The 25,233-nt window shown below is 37.8% G+C and overlaps 1 protein-coding gene across 1 annotated transcript in view; it reads left to right on the top strand.

Moving 5' to 3' along the window:
* Positions 1 to 25,233, top strand: part of Sgcg (sarcoglycan gamma) — an 83,784-nt gene that overhangs the window by 2,819 nt on the left and 55,732 nt on the right. Inside the window, exon 2 of the mRNA XM_047554531.1 lies at positions 21,181 to 21,375. Coding sequence (XP_047410487.1) covers positions 21,181 to 21,375 — 195 coding nt within the window. The remainder of the gene's footprint in view (positions 1 to 21,180; positions 21,376 to 25,233) is intronic.

The following is a 25,233-nucleotide window of genomic DNA, read 5'->3' as shown; positions in this document are numbered from 1 at the left end:
TTTTGAAGAAAAGGTAACAATAAGGGTAGAAGTGAATCATGGCCCTGAAGCCCTCTGAAACTTTTTTAATGAACTGTCAAGGCAATTGGAAAATTGCATATGCACTTTTGATAAGAACCTTAACTATGTTTATCTCAATAATTTATCTTGGTTTTAAATCTTTCATTTAGAGTCTTGCAACTAAAAAGTTCAGCTTAGTTGATATATTCAAACAACTTAGTTTTCTTAAAATTTGTTCTTAATTTTGTATTTAGGGCCTACCCAAAGTACGGGTTTATTTTGTTTTGTTTTCTAAGGGGAGAATTGGGTTGGTTTGCCTGAAAATTTCACATTTGGTATAAAAAACAAAAGAGGTGATAAATTAGTTAATAGGCTAATTTAGTATCTGTTTGATTAAGTACAGCTTTCATGTGTAATTTTAATTTAAGGCTATTCTAAACTCTTTCGTTATAGTCAAGCTTAAAGGTCACACACTTACAGGATAAATGGCACTACCATAATACTGGTCTCCTTCACAGGGATGGTATATTAACTGGCTACTGAATGGCCAGTAATTTTCCACATTTCTCTAGAGATTTGCCCTGGGCTTCAGGCCATGTCCGTGTCTAGGTCTCTCTCATGCCCTAGCCTGCATTACTGGTTACTGATTAATTTTCTCTTGAGGCCATTTCCCTAATAAATCGCCTGTACAAAAATCCACATCTGAGGCTCTGCTTCTGGTAACCTGGCTTAAGAGAGATAAAGCTGAACAGTGTCCTATTGAGAAATCCATCAGTGTGTCTGATCACTTTTTAAAATCCCTATCTTTCCAAGAGCAATTGCTTAGACAGGACCCCCAGGAAACAGGCTGAGCTGGATGTCTGATGCCAGTTTAATGAAGCACACCTTCAGTAAAAACACCTGCAGGAAAATGAAGGCAGTGAAATTGGACCAAAGGAGATGCTGAGTAGCAATGCAGATGTGACAGAGCTGGGCTAGACCTCCAGACTATATCCCGAATTGAAGGAAAGGCTGGAATTTTGCACCTGTGCCTTGATCTGACATTAGATAAATGTAGCCCAGGTGAGGCAGTCCAAAGTCATTCTTGTCATTTGCTATTACTTCTGACAGCTAAGAAGTGAGTGTCTTGTTCTCAAGAGTGACCATGGTAGTAAACTGTTGGAGCCCATCACTCAGATTCTCTTATTTCATATACCTATTTTGGGAATAGCTCCTCCAGGATTCTGATTGGTCTCTTTTCCTAAGAAGACTACTAGAAGAAGGCTAATGGGATGAACTACAGTCTCTACTTGTGAATTGTTCCTCAGGACTGCAACTAATACTTACCATTTCTCTCTCTCTCAACTTCCACCTGCAACTACCCACTCAAGATTCTCCTCACTGTCAGATGACACCTTTGCTGGTGTAGGTAGCCAACCTGGTGAGGTGACTCTGACATTTAGCTCTGAGAGGTATGAGCTTATCACCATCTTTATCAGCCCAGTGAACTTGTAGTTCATGTTCATTTATGGTCAGAATAGCCAGGGAAACACCCAGGAATGCCCTGTTGGTCTACCTAAGTAACAAAGATATTCTTCCTAGCCAGCTATTGTCAGAATAGTGCATCCTGTTCTTCCTAGTGAATCTTGCCATGGAGCCAAAGGACTGAAATAGCAGCTTGAGGATTAATGGAACTCATGTTGTGCCCCCTAGGAGGAGCATTGGTTTGAAAACAGACTTCAGACACACAGAACCCATGGAAATGGGGATGGGAAGCACATATGTTCCAACTGGTCATAAAAAGTGGTGCTAGAAAACACAATCACTTCTACTTTTAGCCTTGACTCCAAGACAGATTTTTTTCTCTACTATGAGGCAGCACCATGAAGGCTTTGATTTAATATCCTGAAGCATTCCTTATCCTCTTAGAGGTCTCTAACAGGGACCTCAACAGCAACTTTAAAAGATTTTTCAGTCCGGCAGTTCCTTGGAAGTATAATAAAAGATAAGAACAATGGGTCACTAGGTTCATTGTCTGTAGAGTCCCACATCAGTAGAGTAAATGCTCTATAAGTCCTTGGACAGAGATGCTTGCTGAGGTCCTATAGGCAGAAAATTCTACCCGCAGCCTAGGAATCTGTTCCAGTCAAGATGATGTGGTCAACTGGTCACTGAGTGGCTGCTTAGTCTTTTTGAAGGATGGCACTGTCTCCAGTTTCAGCACCTATCATGGGTAGTTTTTAGATCTGTCTTGCTGAGGGAAGCCCTTGCTGTTGGGCCCATGCATGACCTTCATCCCTATAACCCTTTAGGGATACTCTTTGAGAGTCTATGGTGGGGGGACTGGAGTGAGTGATGAGGGCCTGGGTGGTATCAACTGACTGAGTCATTCTGATTTTTTGGTGCCTCCTCTGCAGTGAACACTCCAGAGGATATTGACAAAGGTACAAAAGGGGGACACAAAGACCTTCCCTTTGTGACCAATAGCTTCATCCACAAACTTCTTCCTCAGGATTCTCTGTCCTTCCCCTTCCAAATTCCCCTCTTTCAGGCCTCAATGAACCAGCCTAATCATTCACTACCACCCATGGACCATGTGTATTCTAATCTCATGTGATTTCTATTTCTACAAGAAGTGGCTGATCCAAAGCACTACTTGCAGTCTTTTCCTTGAGGAAGTTTCATTTCATGGTCATCTTTCAGGGTCACCCCAGTTGGGGCTGTAGGGAAGCAGCAGGCCTTTGATGGTTTGAACCAACACATTGAACCAACCCACCTTAAACCAAACTTGGCCTTTTTCTTCCCCATAGGCTGGTGATGAGGGACATCCCCAGGTAGCCATAAAGCAGGATAAGCTGGGAAGGGTGTTGGTGCATTAGTGGTGAGTGACATGGATTCCAAATCACCTGCACATGTAGCCTGCTGTATCCTCTGTCTGCTCCAGTCCCTGGTACACCACTTCTAGCTTACAATGGGTTGCTGCTGGGCCTCCTGACATTATATCATGGTAGGCCTCACAGACATTGGGTTGTGATGGGAATTCCTGGTTGTAATGTCCCATGGTCAGTACTTTATCTTCACTAAGCCCAAGTAGAACTTAGGAAAATGCTTTTCAAATGACATATAATTCTTTACTGCAGATGCTATGGCCTTATTCCAAAATCCCAGGAAGAGGTCTATGTTGTGATTTTTCCACTGCTGCTTGTCATAAATATCACATTGTATCCTTTTCTATTATCCCATAGGGGTGCCAGGATATATGGCCTAATTATCAGGAATGCAACCTGTACCTGCTGCCAAGTCCTGTTCTGGGCTCCTCTCAATGCTATCAGCTTTCGTTATAACAGTAGAATAGGCTAGCTTCAGAACCTGATATGGATTAAAAGGCTTTTTTTTTTTTTTTTTTTTCCTTTACAGTGATGGTAGGTGAAAGCTACAATCATTTACTCTTTACTTTTCAGGGGATTTTCTTGAATGTTCTGAAGCAATGGACTTCTATGACATTCACTAACTTGTCAAGTCCCAAAATATTGGTAGGATTTATCTCATACTTTCCCAATGAGTGTTTTACTGAATACTCCAACATATGTGTCAAAAGCACTCCCCTAACCTAATTAACATAGTACCATGAATCTAGCAAACAATTATGTTCCAGAAATGTCCAAGATGGCCCAAAGCCTTCTGAGTACATGAAGACAGAGGGCAACAGAGTTAAGCATCATCATGGAGCAAGTAAATACTATAGTCAAGCCCACGTGGATGTGAACTACTTCTTGTCCTCAACTGTGAGATAAGTGGGGGGAATGCATCTGCCAACCCAGTGGCTTTGCACTGGGGCTAAATTAATCTGCATCAGTGAGAATGACACCCCTGCACACCAGCTCCAGAAACAACTACCAGGTTAGACTTGAGGCAGACCTCTGTTGTCTTCTGGGAAATATCTGGTTTTTCTAGGATCCAGACTGGTGAATGAAGTAGGAATTTGGTTTTAACTGATAAGCTCATGTCCTGTGATATGGGCACTTTTCTCTGCTGTTCTTCCTGGGATACACAGGGAGTGAAGTGCAGTCTTGGAGTTTTCTCTTGGTTTTCTCCACTATCAAAGATCCTCTCCCAAGGAAACTCCCTACATTGGTAGTTTTACCAACTACCAAATATGTACATCCCAATTTTATATTTGTTTGTCAGGGAAATGACCATTCTGTAGTTCCAAGGACGAAATATGAGCCAAACTAGGGCCAAAATTGTATTTGTCACCTGATTCCCATGTGTCCTCACCATGATGGCACTTCAAGTCCCTAATATTAATGGTCAAGCTAGATTCTATGTCCAGCGTACTCAAAATGTTGAGTATTGCCTTTTCTACAGTGTACTATAACCCAATTAAATGGGTTTTGTCTCCCTTGGGGAAGACCCGGGGATGATGGCAGTCATTGCCATGTTTACTTTCTCTTATGTGGCAAGGCACTCCCCTCTGGTGACCTGGCCTCTCCTCAGTCAAGGGTTGCTAGGTCTGGAGACTGAATTAATCTGGAAATCAAACAAAGAGTTGTGATTTTTATGGGGGCAATAGCCTTAGGCCTACCTGGAAACCTGGGAAACTTCATTGATTTTCTTTTCTTTTTTTTTTTTTTTTTTTTTATGGCACTGGGTATTAATCCAGGAGTATTTTTCCACTGAGCCACATCCCCATCCCTTTTTATTTTTTATTTTTATTTATTTATTTATTTGAGACAGAGCCTCTCTAAGTTGCTGAGTCTGGCTTTGAACTTGTGATCCTCCTGCCTCAACCTCCCAAGGCGCTAGGGTTATAGGCATGCACCACCACACCTAGCTGATTTCTTTTGCTTGATAGATTGAATTACCCCCTTGTGGGATGTTGATCCCTCTTTTTACCCTCAGTGACAGTCTTGCCTTTCTGATTTTTCTCTTTCACTAAGCATCAGCCATGACTGTCGCCAATCCTTTGACAGCTGACCTAGATCCATCTTCTAAGATCCTTCCAAATGATAAATCCTGTATCCTCAGAGAAAGTTCCTCAATGTGCTGGACTGGATATAGGTCTCCCTGCTCTAGAACTGAACTTCCCCAGTTGGGTTGTGTTGTTATTTAGCCTTAATTATTCCCTGAGTGACCAGAAGGGGAAGTGGTGAACATGTTGTCACATCTTCTTAACGTGGGAAAAAGAGAGTAGAGTGGATCATTCTCCTCTAGGGAATCAGGAGTTTCCAGTTTCTTGAGTGCTTTATCCAAGATGTTTCAACCCAAATCTCAGGGCCCCACTCCTACCCTGTGAGAGCCCTCATCCTGACGGAGCAGACAGTCCTAAACTGACAACTCTACCTTCGCTGCACTCCACTGCTCTCATGAGGAAACTGGTCTCTTCCCAGTTCACCACAGTGACAGTTTGAGCAGTGGTGCCATATTTTATGTCATGGACTTTCCCTATTCTACCTACTGCCAGGAAATGATCCTTATTATCAGTCATTGATGGGTGATCCTGTTCCAAGATAATACTTCCAACTTAATTCCCAGACTTTTCTGGCCACTAGCCCTGTTACATCAGTTTCCCTGAGAAACACAGAAGACTAGCATTTGCATGTGGGAAGTTAACTGAGAAATGCTCTTAGGAAGAGTAACTTTAAGGGAGGAATCCAGGTTGGACAGAAAAAGAAGCTGAATTGTGGTTTGGTGACAACAGAGGCCCCAGCTGACCCTGCAGAGCTTTTGGAGGTGCTTTCTAAGGTGGACTGGCCCTTCAGGGATGTCCTGGATTAAGGCAGGGGCCAAGCCCTTGTTCTCAGTATTGGCCAGTATTGGCTGCCCAGAGAGCTCACTTTGAGTGAGTCAGATCTGTTCAGGTCCAGAAAAGAGTCTCAGGTACGACCTCTGAGCAGGGAACAGCCCTAACAGCTGGGTGAATGCATTAAGCTGATAATGGAAGCAAAGTTGAGATGAAGAGGGAAGAACTGGGTAACACTTTATAGCATCTGCTACAGCAATATTTTTAAGGATTTCTGTCTTTATATTTTTTTCTGAAATTTTTTAGGAAATAATTTTCTTTCCTGACTTGTTTTATTTGTATAAGTATGACCAAAGTGCAATCTCATAGGATAATTAAAAAATAGTATTTGATGGCAGTTTCCTTGTTGCATTATATTCACATATGTAATCAACCAGTATTGGTAGGAGTTCTAGACTCTGAGATTGGTCAAACAGGAAAAAAGTTCATCTTGCTTTCACAGAGGTAAACACATGATAGGGGAACATCGATGCAATATTTGGGGTTTTTTGTTTTGGTTTGATTTGGTTTGGTCTGGTTTGGTTTGGTTTTGGATGTTGAATTATCCAGGAAACAGGAGACTGGGGAGGAAAATGCTGTCAGAATAATTTCAGCTGTAGGTTCACTCCCAAATATTAGAAAATAAAACAAAACAAAGCAAGTAATTTTCCTGGATTCAGAAGTAGGTAAACAGGTTATAGCTACTAACATAACTGAGTGCCCCCAACTCCAACCTCCCAGCCTAACCCTGCACAGAATCTGTTTTAAATCATAATTATACTCAAAGGGACATGTCAAAGGACAACTAAATATCAGTCTCCTTATTCTCCACATAGACAAATTAGAGGTCTTTATTATTTTGGTGGTTACTGTGATTTATAAAAAGAATTTTATATAATTGCTCTGTTTAAAATATTTTATTATTACTATACATGGAAAGTAGATCTACATGTAAGTCATTTACATAATAATTTTAGCAATTTGGTGTTTAAACATCTTTACCTTGGAGACAAAATGATTGTACATAGTTATGGATGCAGTGTGAAGTTTCAATACCTGTGTGCATTATATTGTGATCAAATTAGGTTAATTAGCCTATCACCTTAAACATTTATTATTTCTTTGTGGCATTCAAAATCTTTTCTTCTAGGTATTTTGAAACCCAGAATTATTATTAACTGTATTCACCCTACTGTGAGATAGGAAGATCCTATTTCTCCTAACTATAATATTGTCTGCTAACAAACCTCTTCCCATCTCCTCTTCACTCTGTTCAACCTCTGATAAGCATGATTCTACTCTCAACTTCCATAAATCAACTTCTTTACATTCCACATATGAGTGAGATCCTATGGTACTTGTCTTTCTGTGCTGGCTTATCTCAAATAACATAATGATCTCCAGTTCCATCCATGCATCATAAATGACAGGATTTCATCCATTTTTTTATGACCAAGGAGTATTCCATCCTGTATAGATACAATATTTTCTTTATCCTTTGTCAACTGAGGGATATTTTAGGTTGATCTCATATCTTGGCTGTTATGAATAATGCAGCTACAAACATGGGAATGCTGTGTTGGTCACCTTTGCATTATTGTGACTAAAATACCTGACAAGAACAACTTACAGGAAGAAAAGCTTATTTTGGGCTCAAGGTTTCAGAGGTCTCAGTCCACGGTCACCTAACTCCATTGCTCTGGGCGTGAGGTGAGACAGAACATTAAGGCAGAAGGACTCAGTGAAGGAAGCTGCTCAGCTCATGGCAGGTGGGAACTGGGGAGAGAGGGAAGTGGGGAAGGAGCCCTGGGCAGATGTAGTCCAGGCCATGCCCCCAGGAACCTACTTCCTCCTGCCCCACCTCACTCGCCTGCAGTTACAACCCAGTACTTCAGTTCTTTCAAATTATCAATCCATCAAATGGCCTAATTCACAGATGAGGTTATAGTTCTCATAATCTAATCATTTAACCTCTGAACATTCCTACATTCCCTAACACCTGAGCCTTTCAGGATATATTCACATCCAAAGCTTACCTACCCTACCTACTGATTCCATTTCCTTTGGATATATACCCAGCAGCAAAATTACTTGATCATTTTTGAGGATGCTACCTTATTTTTTCCCATAATGTCCATACTAATTTACATTAGTAAATCACCAACAGTATGAAAGGATTTAAATTTCTACTCACACTCGCTAAAACTTGTCTATTTTATTATAGCCATTCTAGTCAGGTGTGAGGTGCTATAACATTGTGATTTTGATTTGCATTTCTCCAATGATTAGTAATGTTGAGTATATTTTTATATACCTGTTGGCTATTTGTATGTTTTTCCTTGAAAAATGCCTATTCAGGTCTTTTGACCATTTTTAAATCAGATTATTAATTAATTTATTACTATTTGATTATTTGTATTTCTTATATTCTTTGGATATTAACTCTTGTCAGATGTATAGCTTCCAAATAGTTTCTCCCATTCTGTTGATTGTCTCTTCTCTCTGTTGCATGTTTCCTTTGCTGTGCAGAAGTTTTTCCTTTTTAATTTGATACAATCCCATTTGTCTACTTTTGCTGTTGTTACTAATACTTTGGCATCTTATCCAAAATATCCTTGCCCAGATGGCCTGGATTAATTTTATTAATGACATTATATAGCTCTTCTGATTTGATGTAATGTCTGTAGTAATATTTTCCAGAACTTTGTCAAGAAGTAGCATCACCACATTCTTTAAATATATAGTCTTTGAAACATTAAGATGACCTAGCATCAGAAACTATGAATTTCACACTTACTATACAATAATAGCAAGCATAATGCTTTCCCTATGTTAAACATTATTTTAGGAGCATTGTATTTTGCATTTGGAGTTAAGGAAGTACAGGCTTCCAGATGTGAAAGATGCCTAAATACATTAAGGGATGTTAACACTTGTGACCTTTACAAAGTTAACTAGATTGGTTTTGAATGTCAATGACCAATGATAATAAAGTGACTTTGAAGGATTTATAATAACTAAATGCATAATAGCCTTTTTGAAACTTATAGTTCTTGAGATGTTAAATCCTGTAATTCACCAGGAAGTTTTACAATTCATCTGCTTCAAGAAAGATAGTCATCAGGTACAGAAAAATCGAATTTAAGAATTTTGATAGTCACGGCTGCAAGTCTCCTTTGCAGAATCATGTAATTTAGAAGAAAACCATTATATCACTCAAAATATTGGAAAAAAAAACCCTTTATGATATTAAGCCACAGGCCTATGAAATGCTCATGTATTAAAAAATTCTTGAACAACTGAATAATTGGCAACTCTATTGGTAAAGTTATTTTGTTAATGTACCTTTCAGAACACCTATACAAACAAATATTCCACATCTTTAGAGGTCATTTCTGAGCAATTTGAAGATACTTTTTGTACTCAAAACTCAAAATCCACAACACCTTAGAAAGTACATGTTTTTTTAAAGGCTGCATATGAAATCAAGAAATAAGCCATCCTGTTCATCTGACACCTAAAGCAAAGAAGTATATGCTTTAAAAACAAACAGATTAGCCAGGATCAAATAATACTATGCCTTTCATCTGCCCCTTTTGTTGTGAGAGTCTTAATGTTAAAAGACTGTGAGTCCCTTAGTAAATCTTCACCATCTTTCCCAGAGCTCTACTAAGACCTCAACTTGAGTAGCTTGGGAAAGAAATGCTAGTCTGAAGAAGGAAAGGAAAAGGAGAAAGAGCAAGGAGAACTCCGAATGTCAAGCTATTGAGTTCAGGGATAAGAAGGAAACATAGCTCCTTGCACCACTTCTTGGGTTCAGGACCAGGGGGTCAAAAACACAGAACTCTTCAGCAGAGCACTTCCAAGGTATTCAACCCAGTATCAGGATGCATCCTAGAATTGGGGTGGTCAGAAGCCACCAACTGTGAGGAAGAGCTGGACAAGCCATTTGGGTTGATCAGCTGATAGAATTGATCATCATGCTTTTATCATTAATAGGTCTTTAAAATTTAACCTGGCTTATATATGAAACCAAAAGAGAAATGCCTGAGATTTGAGAAGTAGAAGTAGAAACAGTGCTTTTCAGATGCTAATCTTCCTCTTAGATCCAACCCATTTCATCTTATGAAGGTAGAACTTTCTTTGATCTTGAGCTTTAAATGCACAGTTCAAAGACAAAGAATGCTTATGGGATTAACATTCATGAACGTTAATAGGACAGTGTACTTGACCACTGAGATGTGAAATGAGGGAAGTTTCAGTCTATGAATCGACACATAGGCATCCAGGCATCTATCACACCATTAGAGCAACAAAAGGATCTGGAAAATAATAATATGTAAATCTATCATTTCCCCCTTTGGTTCAGTGAGTTCCAGTTCTTTTCCCAGATGTTAATGTAGTTGCTATTGAAGTTTGTAGGGTCTCTGTAAAGGAACAGGATGAGAGATAAATAAAATATGAGATGGAATGATTCAGGTATTTAAATATAATGTTATAGCCTAACATTGGAAATTTATTCCATAAATGCATCACAGATAAGAATATGCTTTGTTCTATCTGTCTTCAGTAAATACTTACAATTTGAAGCCAACTGTGCACCAGACATTATTCTAGGGGTCCATCTATACAATAAATAAAAGAGACACCCTTCCTTTCCTGGTGAAGAGCCTAATGAGGAATAGTCAACAAAAAGTAAACAAAGATATCATTAAAATTCCTGTAAAGAGTTATAGAGGAAAGAAACGGGACACATTACATATTTTCCATCCCAAAATTTATACAGAACAGTGAGCATGAAAGGCTGGGATCAGGAAGTCAGAAGTGGCAGGCATGTAGGACAGATCAGCTCTCCAGACAGAGGGGAAAGCCTGTGTAACATAGGAAAAGCTGATTCAGTGTGAAAGGAAGCCATGTGGACAGGAGCAGAATGGGATAAGGTGGAGCTGGAGAGCCTACATGTACCTTATGGGGTTTAAGTGCAAAGGAAAACTCCTAAGTGACCTTGAGCAGGGCACCTCAGGTCAGCTGTTGAGCTGCCATGTAGAGAACTGGATTAAGAAGGTCCAGTGGCAGTACAGATAGAATGGATCAGAGATGTGGACATGAATTGCTGATGAAATAGACACAGGGGTGGCAAAGAGGAATCAAGGATGGCACTCATGTTTCTGAGAAAATCATTTGGAAATAGCTGAGATGAGAGAAGGCCAAGAGGAGATTTGGGAGCTGAGAGTAAAGTTATTGAAAGTTAAATTACTTTTTTACTTGATGTGCCAAGTGGAGATGTCAAACGGGCAATTATCAGATGTGAGTCTAGAGATATTTTATAGGTAATGAATTTGGGGATCATCAGCCTATAAATAGTATTTAAAGATAGGATTATGAATAGGGTCATATGGTCCCAGTAAGGTTCAGGCAAAACCCGATTAGAGACTGGAAAGAGAAGATTATGAAAAAACTGAGAAGGTAGAGGAAGTGTTTGCAAGGAAGAAATAGCCAACCATTTAAAATAAAATAAAAATAAGATAAATAAACAAAATGAGGAAAATGAGCATAGAAAAGTGAATACTTGACCTAGGAAAAAAGAGGTCTTATGATCTCTTCAGTATTAACCAAAGCTAAATATGATGACATAACTTTCAGGGAAATTGTCCTTCTATCTAAAGTTTTACTCGTGTACTCTTTTCCCTTTCTTCCCTTCTTACTGGTTTCTTCTCTGGCAAGCTCTCTCCAAGTGGTGGGAACAGTAGGGTTGGCTGGTAGGTGTTAGATGAACCACTAGCTTCTGATGCCAGAGGCAAGCACCTTTCAGAGCATCTGAATCAAATTTGGAACAATTGATTCTGAGTGACTGTTTGAATCCCATGATATCCCAATGCCATTATCCATGTCTACACTAATGATACACCCTACCTGCTCCACCTGTGTCACATACACAGCTGTGATACTGGAGGTGTTCACCTTGCTGATAGGTGAACCATAACAACATGGAGCTGAAGAGGGACCTTCCTGGGGAAGACAATAAAAGTCAGTGCCTACCATCTTATGATACAGAAGAAAACAGTAGAGGCTGATTCAGTTGTTATACAGAAGAAAATAGGAGGCACCAACTATAATATGATACAGAAGAATACAGTAGGCACCACCATATAATATAGAACAGGACAGGTACCCACTGTACTATGATATAGAATAAAACTATAATAAATATAATAAACAGAACTGTAGGTGCCCACTATTATATGATACAGAAAACAGTAAGCACTCATTATCATGTGATACAGAAGAAAACAGTAGATGCCACTATCAATACAGAAGAAAACAGTAGGCATCACTGTCATATGATACAGAAGCAGACAAAGAGTTGCTTCTGGGCTTCCAGCAGCTCATCAGTAGAGAACTTGGTTAGCATTAACTCTACTCTCACTGCAACCAGCTGCTAACTTTTCTGCCTCCATTTTGATATATATGCACTAAATCAGAGATGGATGGTAGGTAGAAATCATGCCAAGAATTGGAGCAAATTCAGTACCAAGTAGCACCTGGTTCTGGCTAAGAGGCTAGGGATACAAACACCACTGTCTTTGTTGTTATTTCAATATGTGCACTTCTAGTTAACCTAAGTACTATTCTCGATACCTTGCTCTTCTGTATCATTTCTGCCAACTGAATCATTGGATGCTAACTTCATTCCTTAGTCAAGTACTATATAACAACAATGTGAAAGCTTCAGATTTCTAAATTTACCTAAAAACCAGGACAAAACATGGAAAAAAGTAGAATATTTGAATTGCCTACTTTTATAAATATACTACTATTTTAAAAGGAACCTGTACCAGAAGTAAAAAAATAAAACCATACTTTTATAAACAAATACTTTTATGTCAATGGGATTGAGTCTTTTTCTTTCCTTTTAGTCACTTTCTCTTTAAATAAAACTTTCTTCTTCATTCATGTTTGTTTAAAAAAAACTTAAAAATCATTTATTCTGTTGGTTTGGCACAATTTTTAAGAGTTTAATTTTTCATCTTATTTTAATAATCAGTCCTACTGTAAAGAAGAGAGAACAGTTTCCTCTTTAAAATGGGAGGTGCATTGCACACATATGTGCGTACATTCATGATAAGCTTATATGCTATTGTGAGATTTATGTGATCATAATTTTGGATAAAATTCTTAATTATGATCTACTTGCTTTTCTATATTTAGGTATATCATGCTGGGTAATTTGAAACATAGAGCAGAAACGTTCTTGAAATTACTTGGTCATCCTAAATGAGTTATAAAGTTGGCATAAGCATGGTAAATTTATTACTATAAAAGAAATGCACAGGTATATATATTCTATAAGTCTGGGAAAATATAGAAAAACATTTGGGAAATGCTATTTTAAGTGAAGAAGGTAAATGATAAGGGGAAAACTAGCATTACTAATTTCCAGATTTCTTTGTAGCATAAAACCCATTCCCAAAACTTCCATTCATTCTGGAAATGCTCATTGATCACCTATGATGTGCACATAACCCATACTCAGTGTGCTTATATAGTCACAGAGTTGTAATTAACTCCTCGTGTAGGTTGCCTGGCTATTTTGATGAATGATGTAACATGATGCTAGTAGTTATGTAGTAAGAAAATATTCTTCTTGACATTAGAGCTAGATGGTATGGCTTATGAAAGACGGTTTTTGAAACCATGAAAAATAATTTTCTGGGAGTTTTCAGATTGACATTACAGGTGCTATGAGCACTATACTGAAGCCCACAGTCATAAAACCCTGTGCCTGCAGGACCTTATCTGAAGCAGGCAGAATTCCGTCCCTAACACTCAGGTGAATTTCCCAAGAAGCCATGAGGGAAACTGGAGAAGTCGTACCCTGTGGACCTTCTCCACCTCATGCAGGGTGGTTATCCTTGATAAATTAAGTTACAAAATATGGCGGGAAAACAGCATAAACCAGAGTGAGCATTATCATCCAACATCAACACCAGCCCTATTTTATTTTCTTCATCATTCTGCTATGAGTTTCTTATTTAACTATATTATGACTAGTGAAAAGGATTATGTGAGATACATGTTTTGACTTTTCTTCATACTTCCTATGACCTTGAATGTTCTCAGTTTTTGTAAATTTTTCAGTGTGTCCTTGAAAATATGAGAATTCCTCAATGTCAGTTGACTGTGTTTTCTGCACCCTCACTCATTTTGGTGGACTTGATCTGTTCATAAAGTTATTGAAATTCTCTACTATGACAATTTTCCACTATGAACATGGATAGATGTAGATATATGAGGAGATGTTGTTAGGTGCATACAAGTCTAGAATTTGTATAGCCTCCTGGAGAATTTATTTTGTATCTAAGTAGTATAGTAATACCTCATCACAGTGTCCTGTAATTATGGGAATCCAGACATTACGTAAATGACACATGGCTTCTGCCCCATGAGAAAGGAGTGACTGAAGTTACCATCTTCTTTGGGAAAGATTTCAAAATGGCATGTTATAATGATCATGTCAGATGGGAAACAACCAATGATTGCAAAGAAGGTGTTAGGATGGACTCCTAACACCAATAATCTAAACTCTTCTTCTTAGAACAGACTAATGAAATAGGCTCCAACGAACCGGGAGACTCAGAATAGTGCCCCTTTCACCTCCTTCTCTTCCTGTTAGAATTGCTGTGCAAGCTCCAGGGTTCACATCATTCCCAGAGGGATGCAAACATTAGTGCTTGCTGGAAAAGGATAGATTGAAACCCTCTGTGAGATCCTGGACTTCTGGGCCGTGGCCTACATGTGTTCACCAGACTGATGAACTTAACTTTGCCTCACACCTCCATCTTTACTAAGTTGAAATTCGGGGGCCATACTTGTCATGTTCAGATGGGCTTCACTTGCTTTAATCCCAAGTGGAATTTTTTTTTTCTGTTTTGTTTTTGTTTTTTACTTTAAAGTCTATTTTACCTTGAAAGCTGTGCTGTCTGATGTTGACTTTGGTATCCCACTTTTGGTATTTAATGTTTTTCTGGTACTTGTTTCTACCATTTTACTTTCAATGGTTTATTGCGCCTTTTATTTTTCTTTTGGATTTTTTAAGTTTCTGATGATTTTATTTAACAAATTTGAATTAATTTATCCTGCTCAGGAGTCAGTGTCTGTTTTCAATCTAAATTGTCTTCAATTACAGAAAATGAGTGATGATTAATTACCTCTTTAATGATCATCTTTCCTATATTTCCTCTAGTTCTTTACACTGAATCTCCAATATGACCTATTGAGACCTCCTCATTCATTAATCATGTCCTTTAAGACTGTATTACATCTTCCACCTTTATCATTATATGGGGTTTTCTAAGATCTACTTGTTCTCTTTACAGCTATATATAATCTGTCAGATATAAGGGAAACTACACATTGTATAACTTTAACCTTTTCTCATTCTTTGAATTCTTAGGTATGATTGAATTTCTCATTTCTGGTGAACCTGATTTGTTCTTTATCTATCCCTCCATGTCAATAAATGTTAGCTGGAATAAAGAATGTCATTTAGCAGCATTTATTTAGTAGATAACTGTATAATTCACTATATCATGTGCCAAGACAAGAATCAACAATTATAGAAGGCAGAATGCCTATCCTTAGGACCATTTTGTTTTAAATAACAAATACAGAATCATGATTTCCACAGTATATTAAAGTTTTTATCCATGCAAAAACATAATGATTTTTGTCTGGTCCTTATCCATTAGAAGATTAATAACTATATTTGATAAATATCCAATTACAGTTAAGCATAGCCTCAACGTACTTTAAAGGATGGTTAGCAGAGAAATATGTACAATCTTTCAAAGATAACAAAATATTTTTTAAAATAAGGGAGTCTATAAAATCAAATTCTGTTCAATATGCATTAAGTCTCAGAATTCTTTATCGTGGAACATATATAATATAAATTATAAAATGTTTTCTTTGTGATTATTTTTCATAAAGGGTTAGAAATAGGTCCAAAAGTGCTATGCATTGTTCCAGTCAGAACAATTTCTTGCCAACATGAATATCACTTTACATGACCTCAAAGTGCTGAAGAATTAGCCTCCTGCCCAGTGATAACTATATAAGTATCTGAAGGAATCTCACTAAACTAGAAAGGGTCTAGAAATCTTTTCTAACAGACCTTTAATATAATGTCTAATAAAAAACTTTTGAGTTGTGAGAAATATAAATGGTATATTAAATAACATAACCAACCTTTAAAAAATATTTAAATTGAATATAGTTACTCATTTAGTTCTTGCTTACTTAGATTAAGGCCTTTTTATTGCAACACAGTTAACACTGGTGGCAGCTTAACAGAACAATAGTAACTGAAGAAGGCAATCATAAAACATGACACAATAAGAAATAAAACTGGAAATTTAAAAGGAAACATGTTTGTGATCAAGTAGAAGTGGTTTTGGTAAATACAACTCAAAATGGTAGGATTAGAAAGCAAATCATGAGCCCCCTAAAAGTCAGCATGTCGTCCGTGGGTTCTACCCAGAAAGTGGTCCAACCTCTTACTCAAGCTGTCAGCAGAGAAAGTGTGCAGATGTGGGGTGACTCACAAACTAGGGGAAGCACCTTCCCCAGTTTCTCCTTCCCTGGAAGAACCTTGCCAAATTGTAATGGAACTCACTGAGTCTCCTTCTCAGTAAACAAGTAATCCACCAATCGTGAGTAGGTTTCCACTTTCTAATTATAAAAGGTCGAGGAAATTCAGAAGTAACTCTCAGCTTATTTGTTTTGCCTTTAAATTTATATAAATAATCTGGTTGTTTGTTCATTCAATGTTTTTATTCCATTTATTCATCAAGTATCTATTGAGCCCATACTATACACCAGGTACTTTATGTGTTGAAGATATAACAAAATAACAATCAGTTTAAAAGCCCACCCTCTTGGGACTTATATGTGGTGAGGTGAGCATTTGTAGGAAAATTAGGGGTCAAAATATATAGTGTGTCATATGGAGTTAAGGGTCATGGAGAAAAATTAAGCAGAAAGGAACATAGCCAGCTCTGTGGTGGTATTGGTGAGGGTTACTAAGTAAGATGATAGGGAGAGTTCTACTGATAGGTGAACTTGGGGCAGAGATTTGAGGGAGTTGAGCCATGTAGTAATCTGGGAGAAGACCTTCCATGTTGAGGGAGTGGTGACTACATCCCCTCTAGTGGGTTACACTTGGAGCACATAACAAGAGTAAGACTAGTGTGAACTGGAGCCATAGGGATCAGGGAAAGTGACAGGGAGTAGAGACAGGAGGAGCCATGCCAGTTGCAATAAGGATTTTTTATTCTGAGATTGGAAGATATAGGAGGGGTTTTTACAGAAGTGGGGTGTGATCATGTTTTAAAAGTACAACTCCAGCCTCAATGTTGGAAATTGACAGTAGAAGATTTAGGGATGGAGGCTGAGAACAGTTCAATGGTCATTACAATGGTCCAGGTGAATGATGATAGTGGGAATCACACTCTGGACTTCTCATTAGTGCTTAGAAGACTTGCTGATGGAGCAAGTGCTATGGAAAAAGAAAAAGAAACTAAGACCAACTCTAAGATTTGGGGCTCAAGAAGCTTGAAGGATGAAGTTTCTGTTTTGTTACGTGGGGAAAAATATTCACAAGGAACAGGTCGGGGAGAAGAGTTTTGCAAAGTTTGAGACCCCCAGTTGGATTTTGGAGTCTGAAGTTCAAGGTGAGTTCAGCCTAGGGATATAATAAGGAATCCTCAGCTTAAATATGCATCTACAATAGGGAAAATGCCTATGAAAATGAGAAGTTCAAAACTGAGCCCAGGGTAAGGCGATAAGGCAGAAGTAATCAATGAGAATAAGAAGTCGTTGCAGGGATAAGAAAGCCAAGTGAGGTTTCTGGACCCCAGGTATAAAAAGTGTTTCAAAGAGAAGGCAATGGCTCTAGGTCATGTGCATGAACATCTTGCTTAACAATGTGGAAGTCAACAGTGATTTCGCAAGAACAAGTTCAATGAAGTGGTAGGTCTGGATGTGGGTTCTAGAGAAAATGGAAGTCACAGAATTCAACTGAAGAGACAATGAGTATAATCAACTGATCATAGCCATTTTGCTGTAAGGAGGAGTGAAGAAATGGGGGCTGGGTTGGACACATTTGGGAAGCATTTTCTCTTTTCCAGGGTATTTGGCAGTGGAGCATGACCACAGTGCTCAGGAGGCCATTGACTGTGGTTCATGACTTCTAAAACTGTTTGTCTAATCTTGTATATTTTATCCTTATTCAAAATCTTTTAATATTTAAAATACTAGAGACATTTTATTTTTCTCTACCAGTCTGTGTCCTTCTTTAAATCAACTCATCATTCATAATAATTGCTTAAGAATAGTCCACAAGTACTGAATCTTTTCTTAATGGATTGCCCATCTTCATAAATCAAATATATTTCATGTAGTATATGCCTCACAGTATTTACTCCCATCTATCTAGCCTACTTTTCTAGGATCATTCCTGGAAGATAGCTCAATTAATACCTATCAAACTCCACAGTTCCTTCATTCATTCATTTATTCAGAGTTTTTATTCTGTGCCCATTATTTGCTATTGTACTATGTGAGATAGCTGGTGGTGAATAAAGCAGAAAGTACTCTCATGGAGAGTGCTTTCTGAAAAATGAGAGGAAATAAACAAATGAGCAAATAAACTGTTCAGGTTCCCAGCACTGAGTTAGGGGACCTGAGTAACAAAATTGCAATCAGCCCTCCTAGAAGCCAAGACAAAATTGTCTTAAGTGAATGCTAATATATATAATTTTATGTATGAATAAAAGTGTTTTATGGTAGACAGGACAATGCCTTCCAAAAATATCCATGTGTTAACCCTCAGAACCAGTGAGTACATTCTTCTGCGGTGAATGGGACTTTGCAGATGTAATCATGTCAAGGCTCTTGGGGTTGAGAAATCATCCTAAATTATCTAGGGGTGCCCAGTGTAATCAAGAGGTTCTTTATGAGTGGTGGGCAGGAAAGCCAGAGTCAGAGATAGAGATTTGATAAGGATATAGGTTAGAGCCCAGGAATTCAGGAGGCCTCTAGAAGCTGGAAAAAAGAAGGAACAGACTCTCACCTACACCCTCCATAGAAATGCAGCCCTGCCCACACTTTGATTCTTAGTCATAGAGATGTCTATTTGGGGACTTCAGGCAATAAGATAAAATTCTATTGTGCTAAGCCACTAAACTTTACATAATTTGTTCAACAAACAATAAGAAACTATGTATAGGAATAGGAATATATAAAATTAAGAAAACACACACACTCTTAGAAAACTTTGCTAGTTTTTTGTTAATCATGGCTATACTGCTGACGTAGGACAGATGAGGCTGGATACCTGAAGACTTTTCAGGAAGCACGTTTATTTAAGCTGCAGTGGTACAGAAGGGCTAATGCCTAAAAATTTCTGGACACTGGGTCTGGAAATTCTTTTAGATTTATGCTCAGTGGGGTGGTTACAGGACAGTGGGTGGTACACAACAGATTCTCTTTGTCCCATAGTTTTAGGCTAGACAAGTTTTTACCACAGAAAACAGAGATAAGTAACTTTTGTACAGTAAGCTGTCTTTTTGTTTTATTTTTGTTCTTTTTAATTTTTTTATTTTCTAATTAGTTATACATGACAGTAGAATGCATTTGACACATTGTACACAAATGGAGCACAACTTTTCGTTCCTCTGGTTGTACATGGTGCAGAGTCACACCAGTAATGTAATCATACATGTATATAGGGTCATAACGTCTGTCTCATTCTACCATCCTTCCGATCCCCACCACCCGACCTCTCCCCTCACTCCCCTCTGCACAATCTAAAGTTCCTTCATTATTCCCTGCACCCGTCACCCCCCACACACTATGGGAGTGAGTTCTCTTGAGACAAAGTCTATCACAACTTTTGTCTGCACACCTAGCATTTACAACAAAGAGTGACAAACCACATTGAACTCTGTGCAGAACTCCTGTGAAGTGCTGTTGACACTTCATAAAGATCTTGTTGACCAGAACAAAAGCTTAATAATTACAATTATGTGGGGGTAGCAGGGCCAGTGCCTGGTCTGCATCACTGCAAAACAGACTTCCAGGGGAAAGAATGAAGTCTTTTGCAGCAATGCAGATTAGAGTTCACCATGGCTTGAACTAATGCTGTAGCAATGGGAATGTGGAGGTAGACCGATCAGTGATGTGTGTGGAAGGGAGGCTAGTTGATAGAACTTGCCAAGGTGTGGTGGAAGGGAAAAAGACTTAGCATCAGGGACTTATACTTGAGTAACTGAGCAGTACACTGTCTTATGTAGAGAAGACAAAGGAAATCAAAGAAATGAGTGAGTAAGTAAGGTCCTTATGAAATCATCATCAAGGTCTGTCCTGTGAATTTGAAGATACTAGTGGAAACAATTTTATATAGTCAGTTACAAGATGAGAAAATGCCTATTGTTAAATTGGAAAGAGATTTAAAGAATTATTTTACACCACGACTTGTTTTTCAATAAGACACATCCAAATCATCCTTAAAAACAAAAGTATAAGCTCTGCATAAAAACATCCCAGAGGAGAATATTTTATATTCCGATTCATCACTCACCACATTTACAAAGTCTTCATAATTTCTAATTTCCCCTTTGTGGATAAAAAGCACTTTCTTTTGAAATCATCATCAAGAATGGAAAAAAATGAATGATTTTTTAAAATATCTTCATAGACCTGAAATGGTTGCTAAAACTCTTACTCTAATTTGCATAAACAATGAGTATTTGTAAACATTTGTATACATACCTGTATTCTGATCTGTCAAAGTCGGTAAACATTTTGGAACTTTAGGCAAAGTTTGGTGTGGTAGACATCTTGAAAAGAGCCTTCTAATTCTGAGTAATTTAGTAACTGAAGGAAGATACAATTTAATTATTTGACATAAAATTGGGTAACTGGAACACACACAAACACACACACACACACCACAAAGATACTAATTTGATTTTTCTCCCACTGAATCTTTTAAGAACTTGATAACTTGATTATTATAGGTTGATGCTTCAATTCCAAGTTTTTCCCTGCAGAATTTTTAAAGCTGTATAGGTATATGTGTGCTTATTGATTAAAATCTGAAAATATGGTCACTGGATTTCAAATGAATTTGTCATATCTAAAATATTTTAAGTAATAGATTAAATATCTCCCTCTGGTTAAAACATTTCAAAGTAATATTTAACTCCCTTTTGAAAATTTTTTAATTCTGGAAATTTTTACTGGGTTAAAAAGTATTTTCTTGGCTGGTAGTAAATCAGTATTGACAAATAAGTTCTCTCTCTCCCCCTCCCCCTCCCTGCCTCCTTTCTCTCTCCTCTGCACACCTCCCATGGCAGATGGTGCGGGAACAGTATATCACCGCCACAGAAGGCACCACCATAGAGAGACCCGAGAACCGGTGTGTCTACAAAATTGGCATTTATGGCTGGAGGAAGCGTTGCCTCTACTTATTCGTTCTTCTCTTACTCATCATCCTTGTTGTGAATCTTGCTCTTACAATTTGGATTCTTAGAGTGATGTGGTTTTCTCCAGTAAGTATTATTATTTTTCTGGCATGTAGGTTCTTGTGTTCACTATATCCCTGCATCTATATTGTATTGATAGAAGTTTCCTCTAATGTAGTTTGCTTCTTTCCTGTCTGCCCCAGAATTTTCACTAGCAAAATGTATACATAACATTTATTTTTCTCCCTTTTTTTACCTCACTGTGAACTATAATGTGTTCATTTTGTTCCTACTGTAATTTTTTCATTACAAAAATTTGTTAAGGATACTGTTATTATTTCTATTTGGTGGGAAAATTGAAATCCTAAATTTGTGGTTGGTTGAGTTGAGATGACTTAATGATTATTAGATTCATCAATTTTAATAAATTATATAAATTGGTTGCTTTCTTAATTTCTTTAATTCATAAATATTTACAATGTAGATGCCTGTCTTATTATTTTGCACTACTGTGATGAATTGTCTTAGACTAACTTTATAAATAAAAGAGGTCTATTCATCTCAGTTTGGGAGGCTTAAGGGCATGGCAATTGCATTGGCTCATCTCTAGTGAGAAACTCATTGTGGTTGGTAGGGATTCATACAGGAAGAAGAAATCACACCCAAACAGGAAGCCACACAGGAAGTAGAGAGGCTGGCTAGGCCCCAGCTCAGGCTTTCATAACAACCCTCTCTGGAGAAATAACCAGGGCCCCAAATGAAACACCTCCTCTTAATGAGGGCATGTCCCTCTAGGCCCCGCCTCTTAAAGATCCACACCATCTTCCAGGGTTGCCCCCTTGAGGACCAATCCTCCAACATGTGAACCTTTGGAGGGACACACTTAAACCATATTTACACTGTAGCAGTTCCACTCTGTCATTATTTATAGACTCTGCTTTGATATGCAATAAATTCATCTTCACACTCCAGCATTCCACAGGAGACTTAGTAAATGAAAGAAGCCATCTCACAGCCCAGTAAGGTCTTGGTGAGACCAGACTTTACCTTAAATGAATGAAAATGTACATGGTTTTAGAAATATATGTGAATTAACTTTGTAAACTGCATGAATGTAAAGCGATGGTGTGTTTAATTTATGCTTTTATCATATATCTTAGCCCTTAAAATAACTTTTAGGCATTATAAATTCAGGTTAAATTAAACTGTGCCAATAGCAGATTCCATTCACCAATGTGGAACAGCTTGCCACAGACAGACATCAGCAGCCATTCCTGCCTTTTCTAGTGAATGTGGACATTGACTATGGCCTTTTCTTCAACCTTAGGGACTTGTTACTAATTGGTAGTGAGTATGCAGAGTTCCCTACTGCTGCCCTTCAGCAAAATAAGAAAAACTACACTAACATTTATGGAATCATGATATGCAAAAGCACTGATCTACAGAAAGTGCCAGGCCTTAATCTAAAATTGTTGAATAGACTTTGGGTCATTATTGTCAAAGTGGAATGATATAAATGATTTAATTTTCATATGTTTACAAGCTTGATTCATTGCTTTTATAAATATTATATACCTACAAGACTGCAATTGCATATAAATTTATGCTTTCTACTGACTCAAAAAATAATAATACACCAATTTTTATCTTTTTATATTATGATAAGTAAACAACATAAGATCTACCTTATTATCCAATTTTTAAGTTTATAGTACAATAGCATTAATAATAGGTACAACTTTGTACAGTAGTGTAACTATAGAATTTATTCATTTTGCTTGACTAAAATTTATGCCCATTTATTAATAATGCCACACTTACCCCCCCCCACTTCCTTAGGCCTTTTTAACCACCATTTGATTCCACTCCTAGACTCCACGAGTTCGACTATTTCAGAGACCTCATAGAAGTGTAATCATACAGTATTTGTCCTTCAGTGTTTGGCTCATTTCACTTAGTATGAGATCCCCAAGTTTCATCCATATTGTATCATACTGCATATTTCATTGTATGCATTTTTTTTATCTATTCATCCTCCATGGACATTTAGTTTGTCTCCATATCTTCTCCACCAAGACTGGTGTTATAACGGATATGAGAGTGTAGATATCTCTTCCAAATCCTGATTTCCATTCTTTCAGATAAACAAGGTACCTGAAAATGGAATTAAGAAAGCAATCCCATTTTCAGTGGCACCAAAAACAACATAATATCTAGGAGAAATTTTTAATTAAGGAGTTAAAAAACTTGTGTGCCAAAAACTACAAAGCACTAATGAAAGGAATTAAAGATACAACATGTATTAGGGTTCTCTAGAGGAACAGAATCAACAGGAAGTATGATTATAAAAAGAGATTTATTAAATGTTCTACATCACTAGTAATAAGAGAAATGCAAATCAAAACTACCCTAAGATTCCATCTCACCCCAATTAGAATAGCAATTATCAAGAATACAAGCAACAATAGGTGTTGGAGAGGATGAGGGGAAAAAGGTACACTCATACATTGTGGGTGGGGTTGCAAAGTAGTGTAACCAATCTGGAAAGCAGTATGGAGATTCCTCAGAAAACTTGGAATGGAACCACCATTTGACCCAGCTATTCCACTTCTTGGCCTATACCCAAAGGATTTAAAATCAGCATACTACAGAGATGCAGCCACATCAATGTTCATAGCTGCTCAATTCACAATAGCCAGATTGTGGAACAAACCTAGATGCCCCTCAATTGACGAATGGATAAAGAAACTGTGGTATATATATACAATGAAATATTACTCAGTCATAAAGAATAATAAAATTATGACATTTGCAGGCAAATGGATGAAATTGAAGAATATCATGCTAAGTGAGAGAAGCCAATCTCAAAAAACCAAAGGATGAATGATCTCGCTGATAAGCAGATGATGATACATAATGGGGGGTGGAAGGGAGGCAAGAATGGAGGAAGGAGGAACTGTATAGAGGGAAAAGAGGGGTGGGAGAGGTAGGAGGAAGGAAAAAATAACAGAATGAATCAAACACCATTACCTTATGTAAATGTATGATTACACAAATGGTATGCCTTTACTCCATATACAAACAGAGAAACAAGATATACCCCATTTGTTTACAATAAAAATAAATTTAAAAAAAGCAGGATTTATTAGATTGGCTTACACAACCAGAAGCTGCATAGTCCACAATGACCGTCTGCAACTAGAGAACTGGAAGAACCCACAGCTGCGCAGTCCAAGAGGCTATGTAGTCCAAGAGGCAGAAGCCTCAGAACAAGAAGGATCAACAGTGTTACTCTAGTCAGAGACCAAGGCTTCTGGAAACTACCTGGAGAATCACTGGTTTTGGAGAGTCCACTTTGGAAGAGTGAAGAAGTGAGAGTCACAAAGCAGCAATCAAAAACCTGTTCAAAAAGAGTGGAGCTTGCATCTGCATCTGCTTCCTTGTTCTTCCAACTTTAATTCTATCCTATTGGGCGGTGCTGCCCACACTTAGGGAGGGGCTTCATTTTAGTTCACATTCCCACCTTCCAATCATTCCTAGACATGCCCTTATTGACACACCCAGAAGCCTCTTTAATCATCAGCATCTCTTAATTCAATCAAGTTGATGATTCAGATTAACCATTCCACAAGGAAATGGGAGGACATCTCATGTTCACTAACTGGAACCACAAAAAACCCCTAAACAGCCAAATTAGTCTTGTAGTCTTGAGAAAGAACAAAGTTGGAGACCTCCCAGGCCCTGATTTTAAAATAAGTTAAAAAGTTATAGCGATTAAAGAATTGAAGTACTGGCATGAAGACACACGTATAGACCAATGGAATAAAATTCAGGCCCCAATAATAAATCTATTTATATGTGGTCGACCAACTTTTGAGAAGGGTATCAAGTATGTATGATGCTTATGATGGAGAAAATAGAGTCTCTTCAACAAATGGTGCAGGG

The sequence above is a fragment of the Sciurus carolinensis genome, chromosome 5 (assembly GCF_902686445.1).
Source record: "Sciurus carolinensis chromosome 5, mSciCar1.2, whole genome shotgun sequence".
Taxonomy (NCBI): Eukaryota; Metazoa; Chordata; class Mammalia; order Rodentia; family Sciuridae; genus Sciurus; species Sciurus carolinensis.
This window is presented reverse-complemented; position numbering and strand designations above follow the sequence as displayed.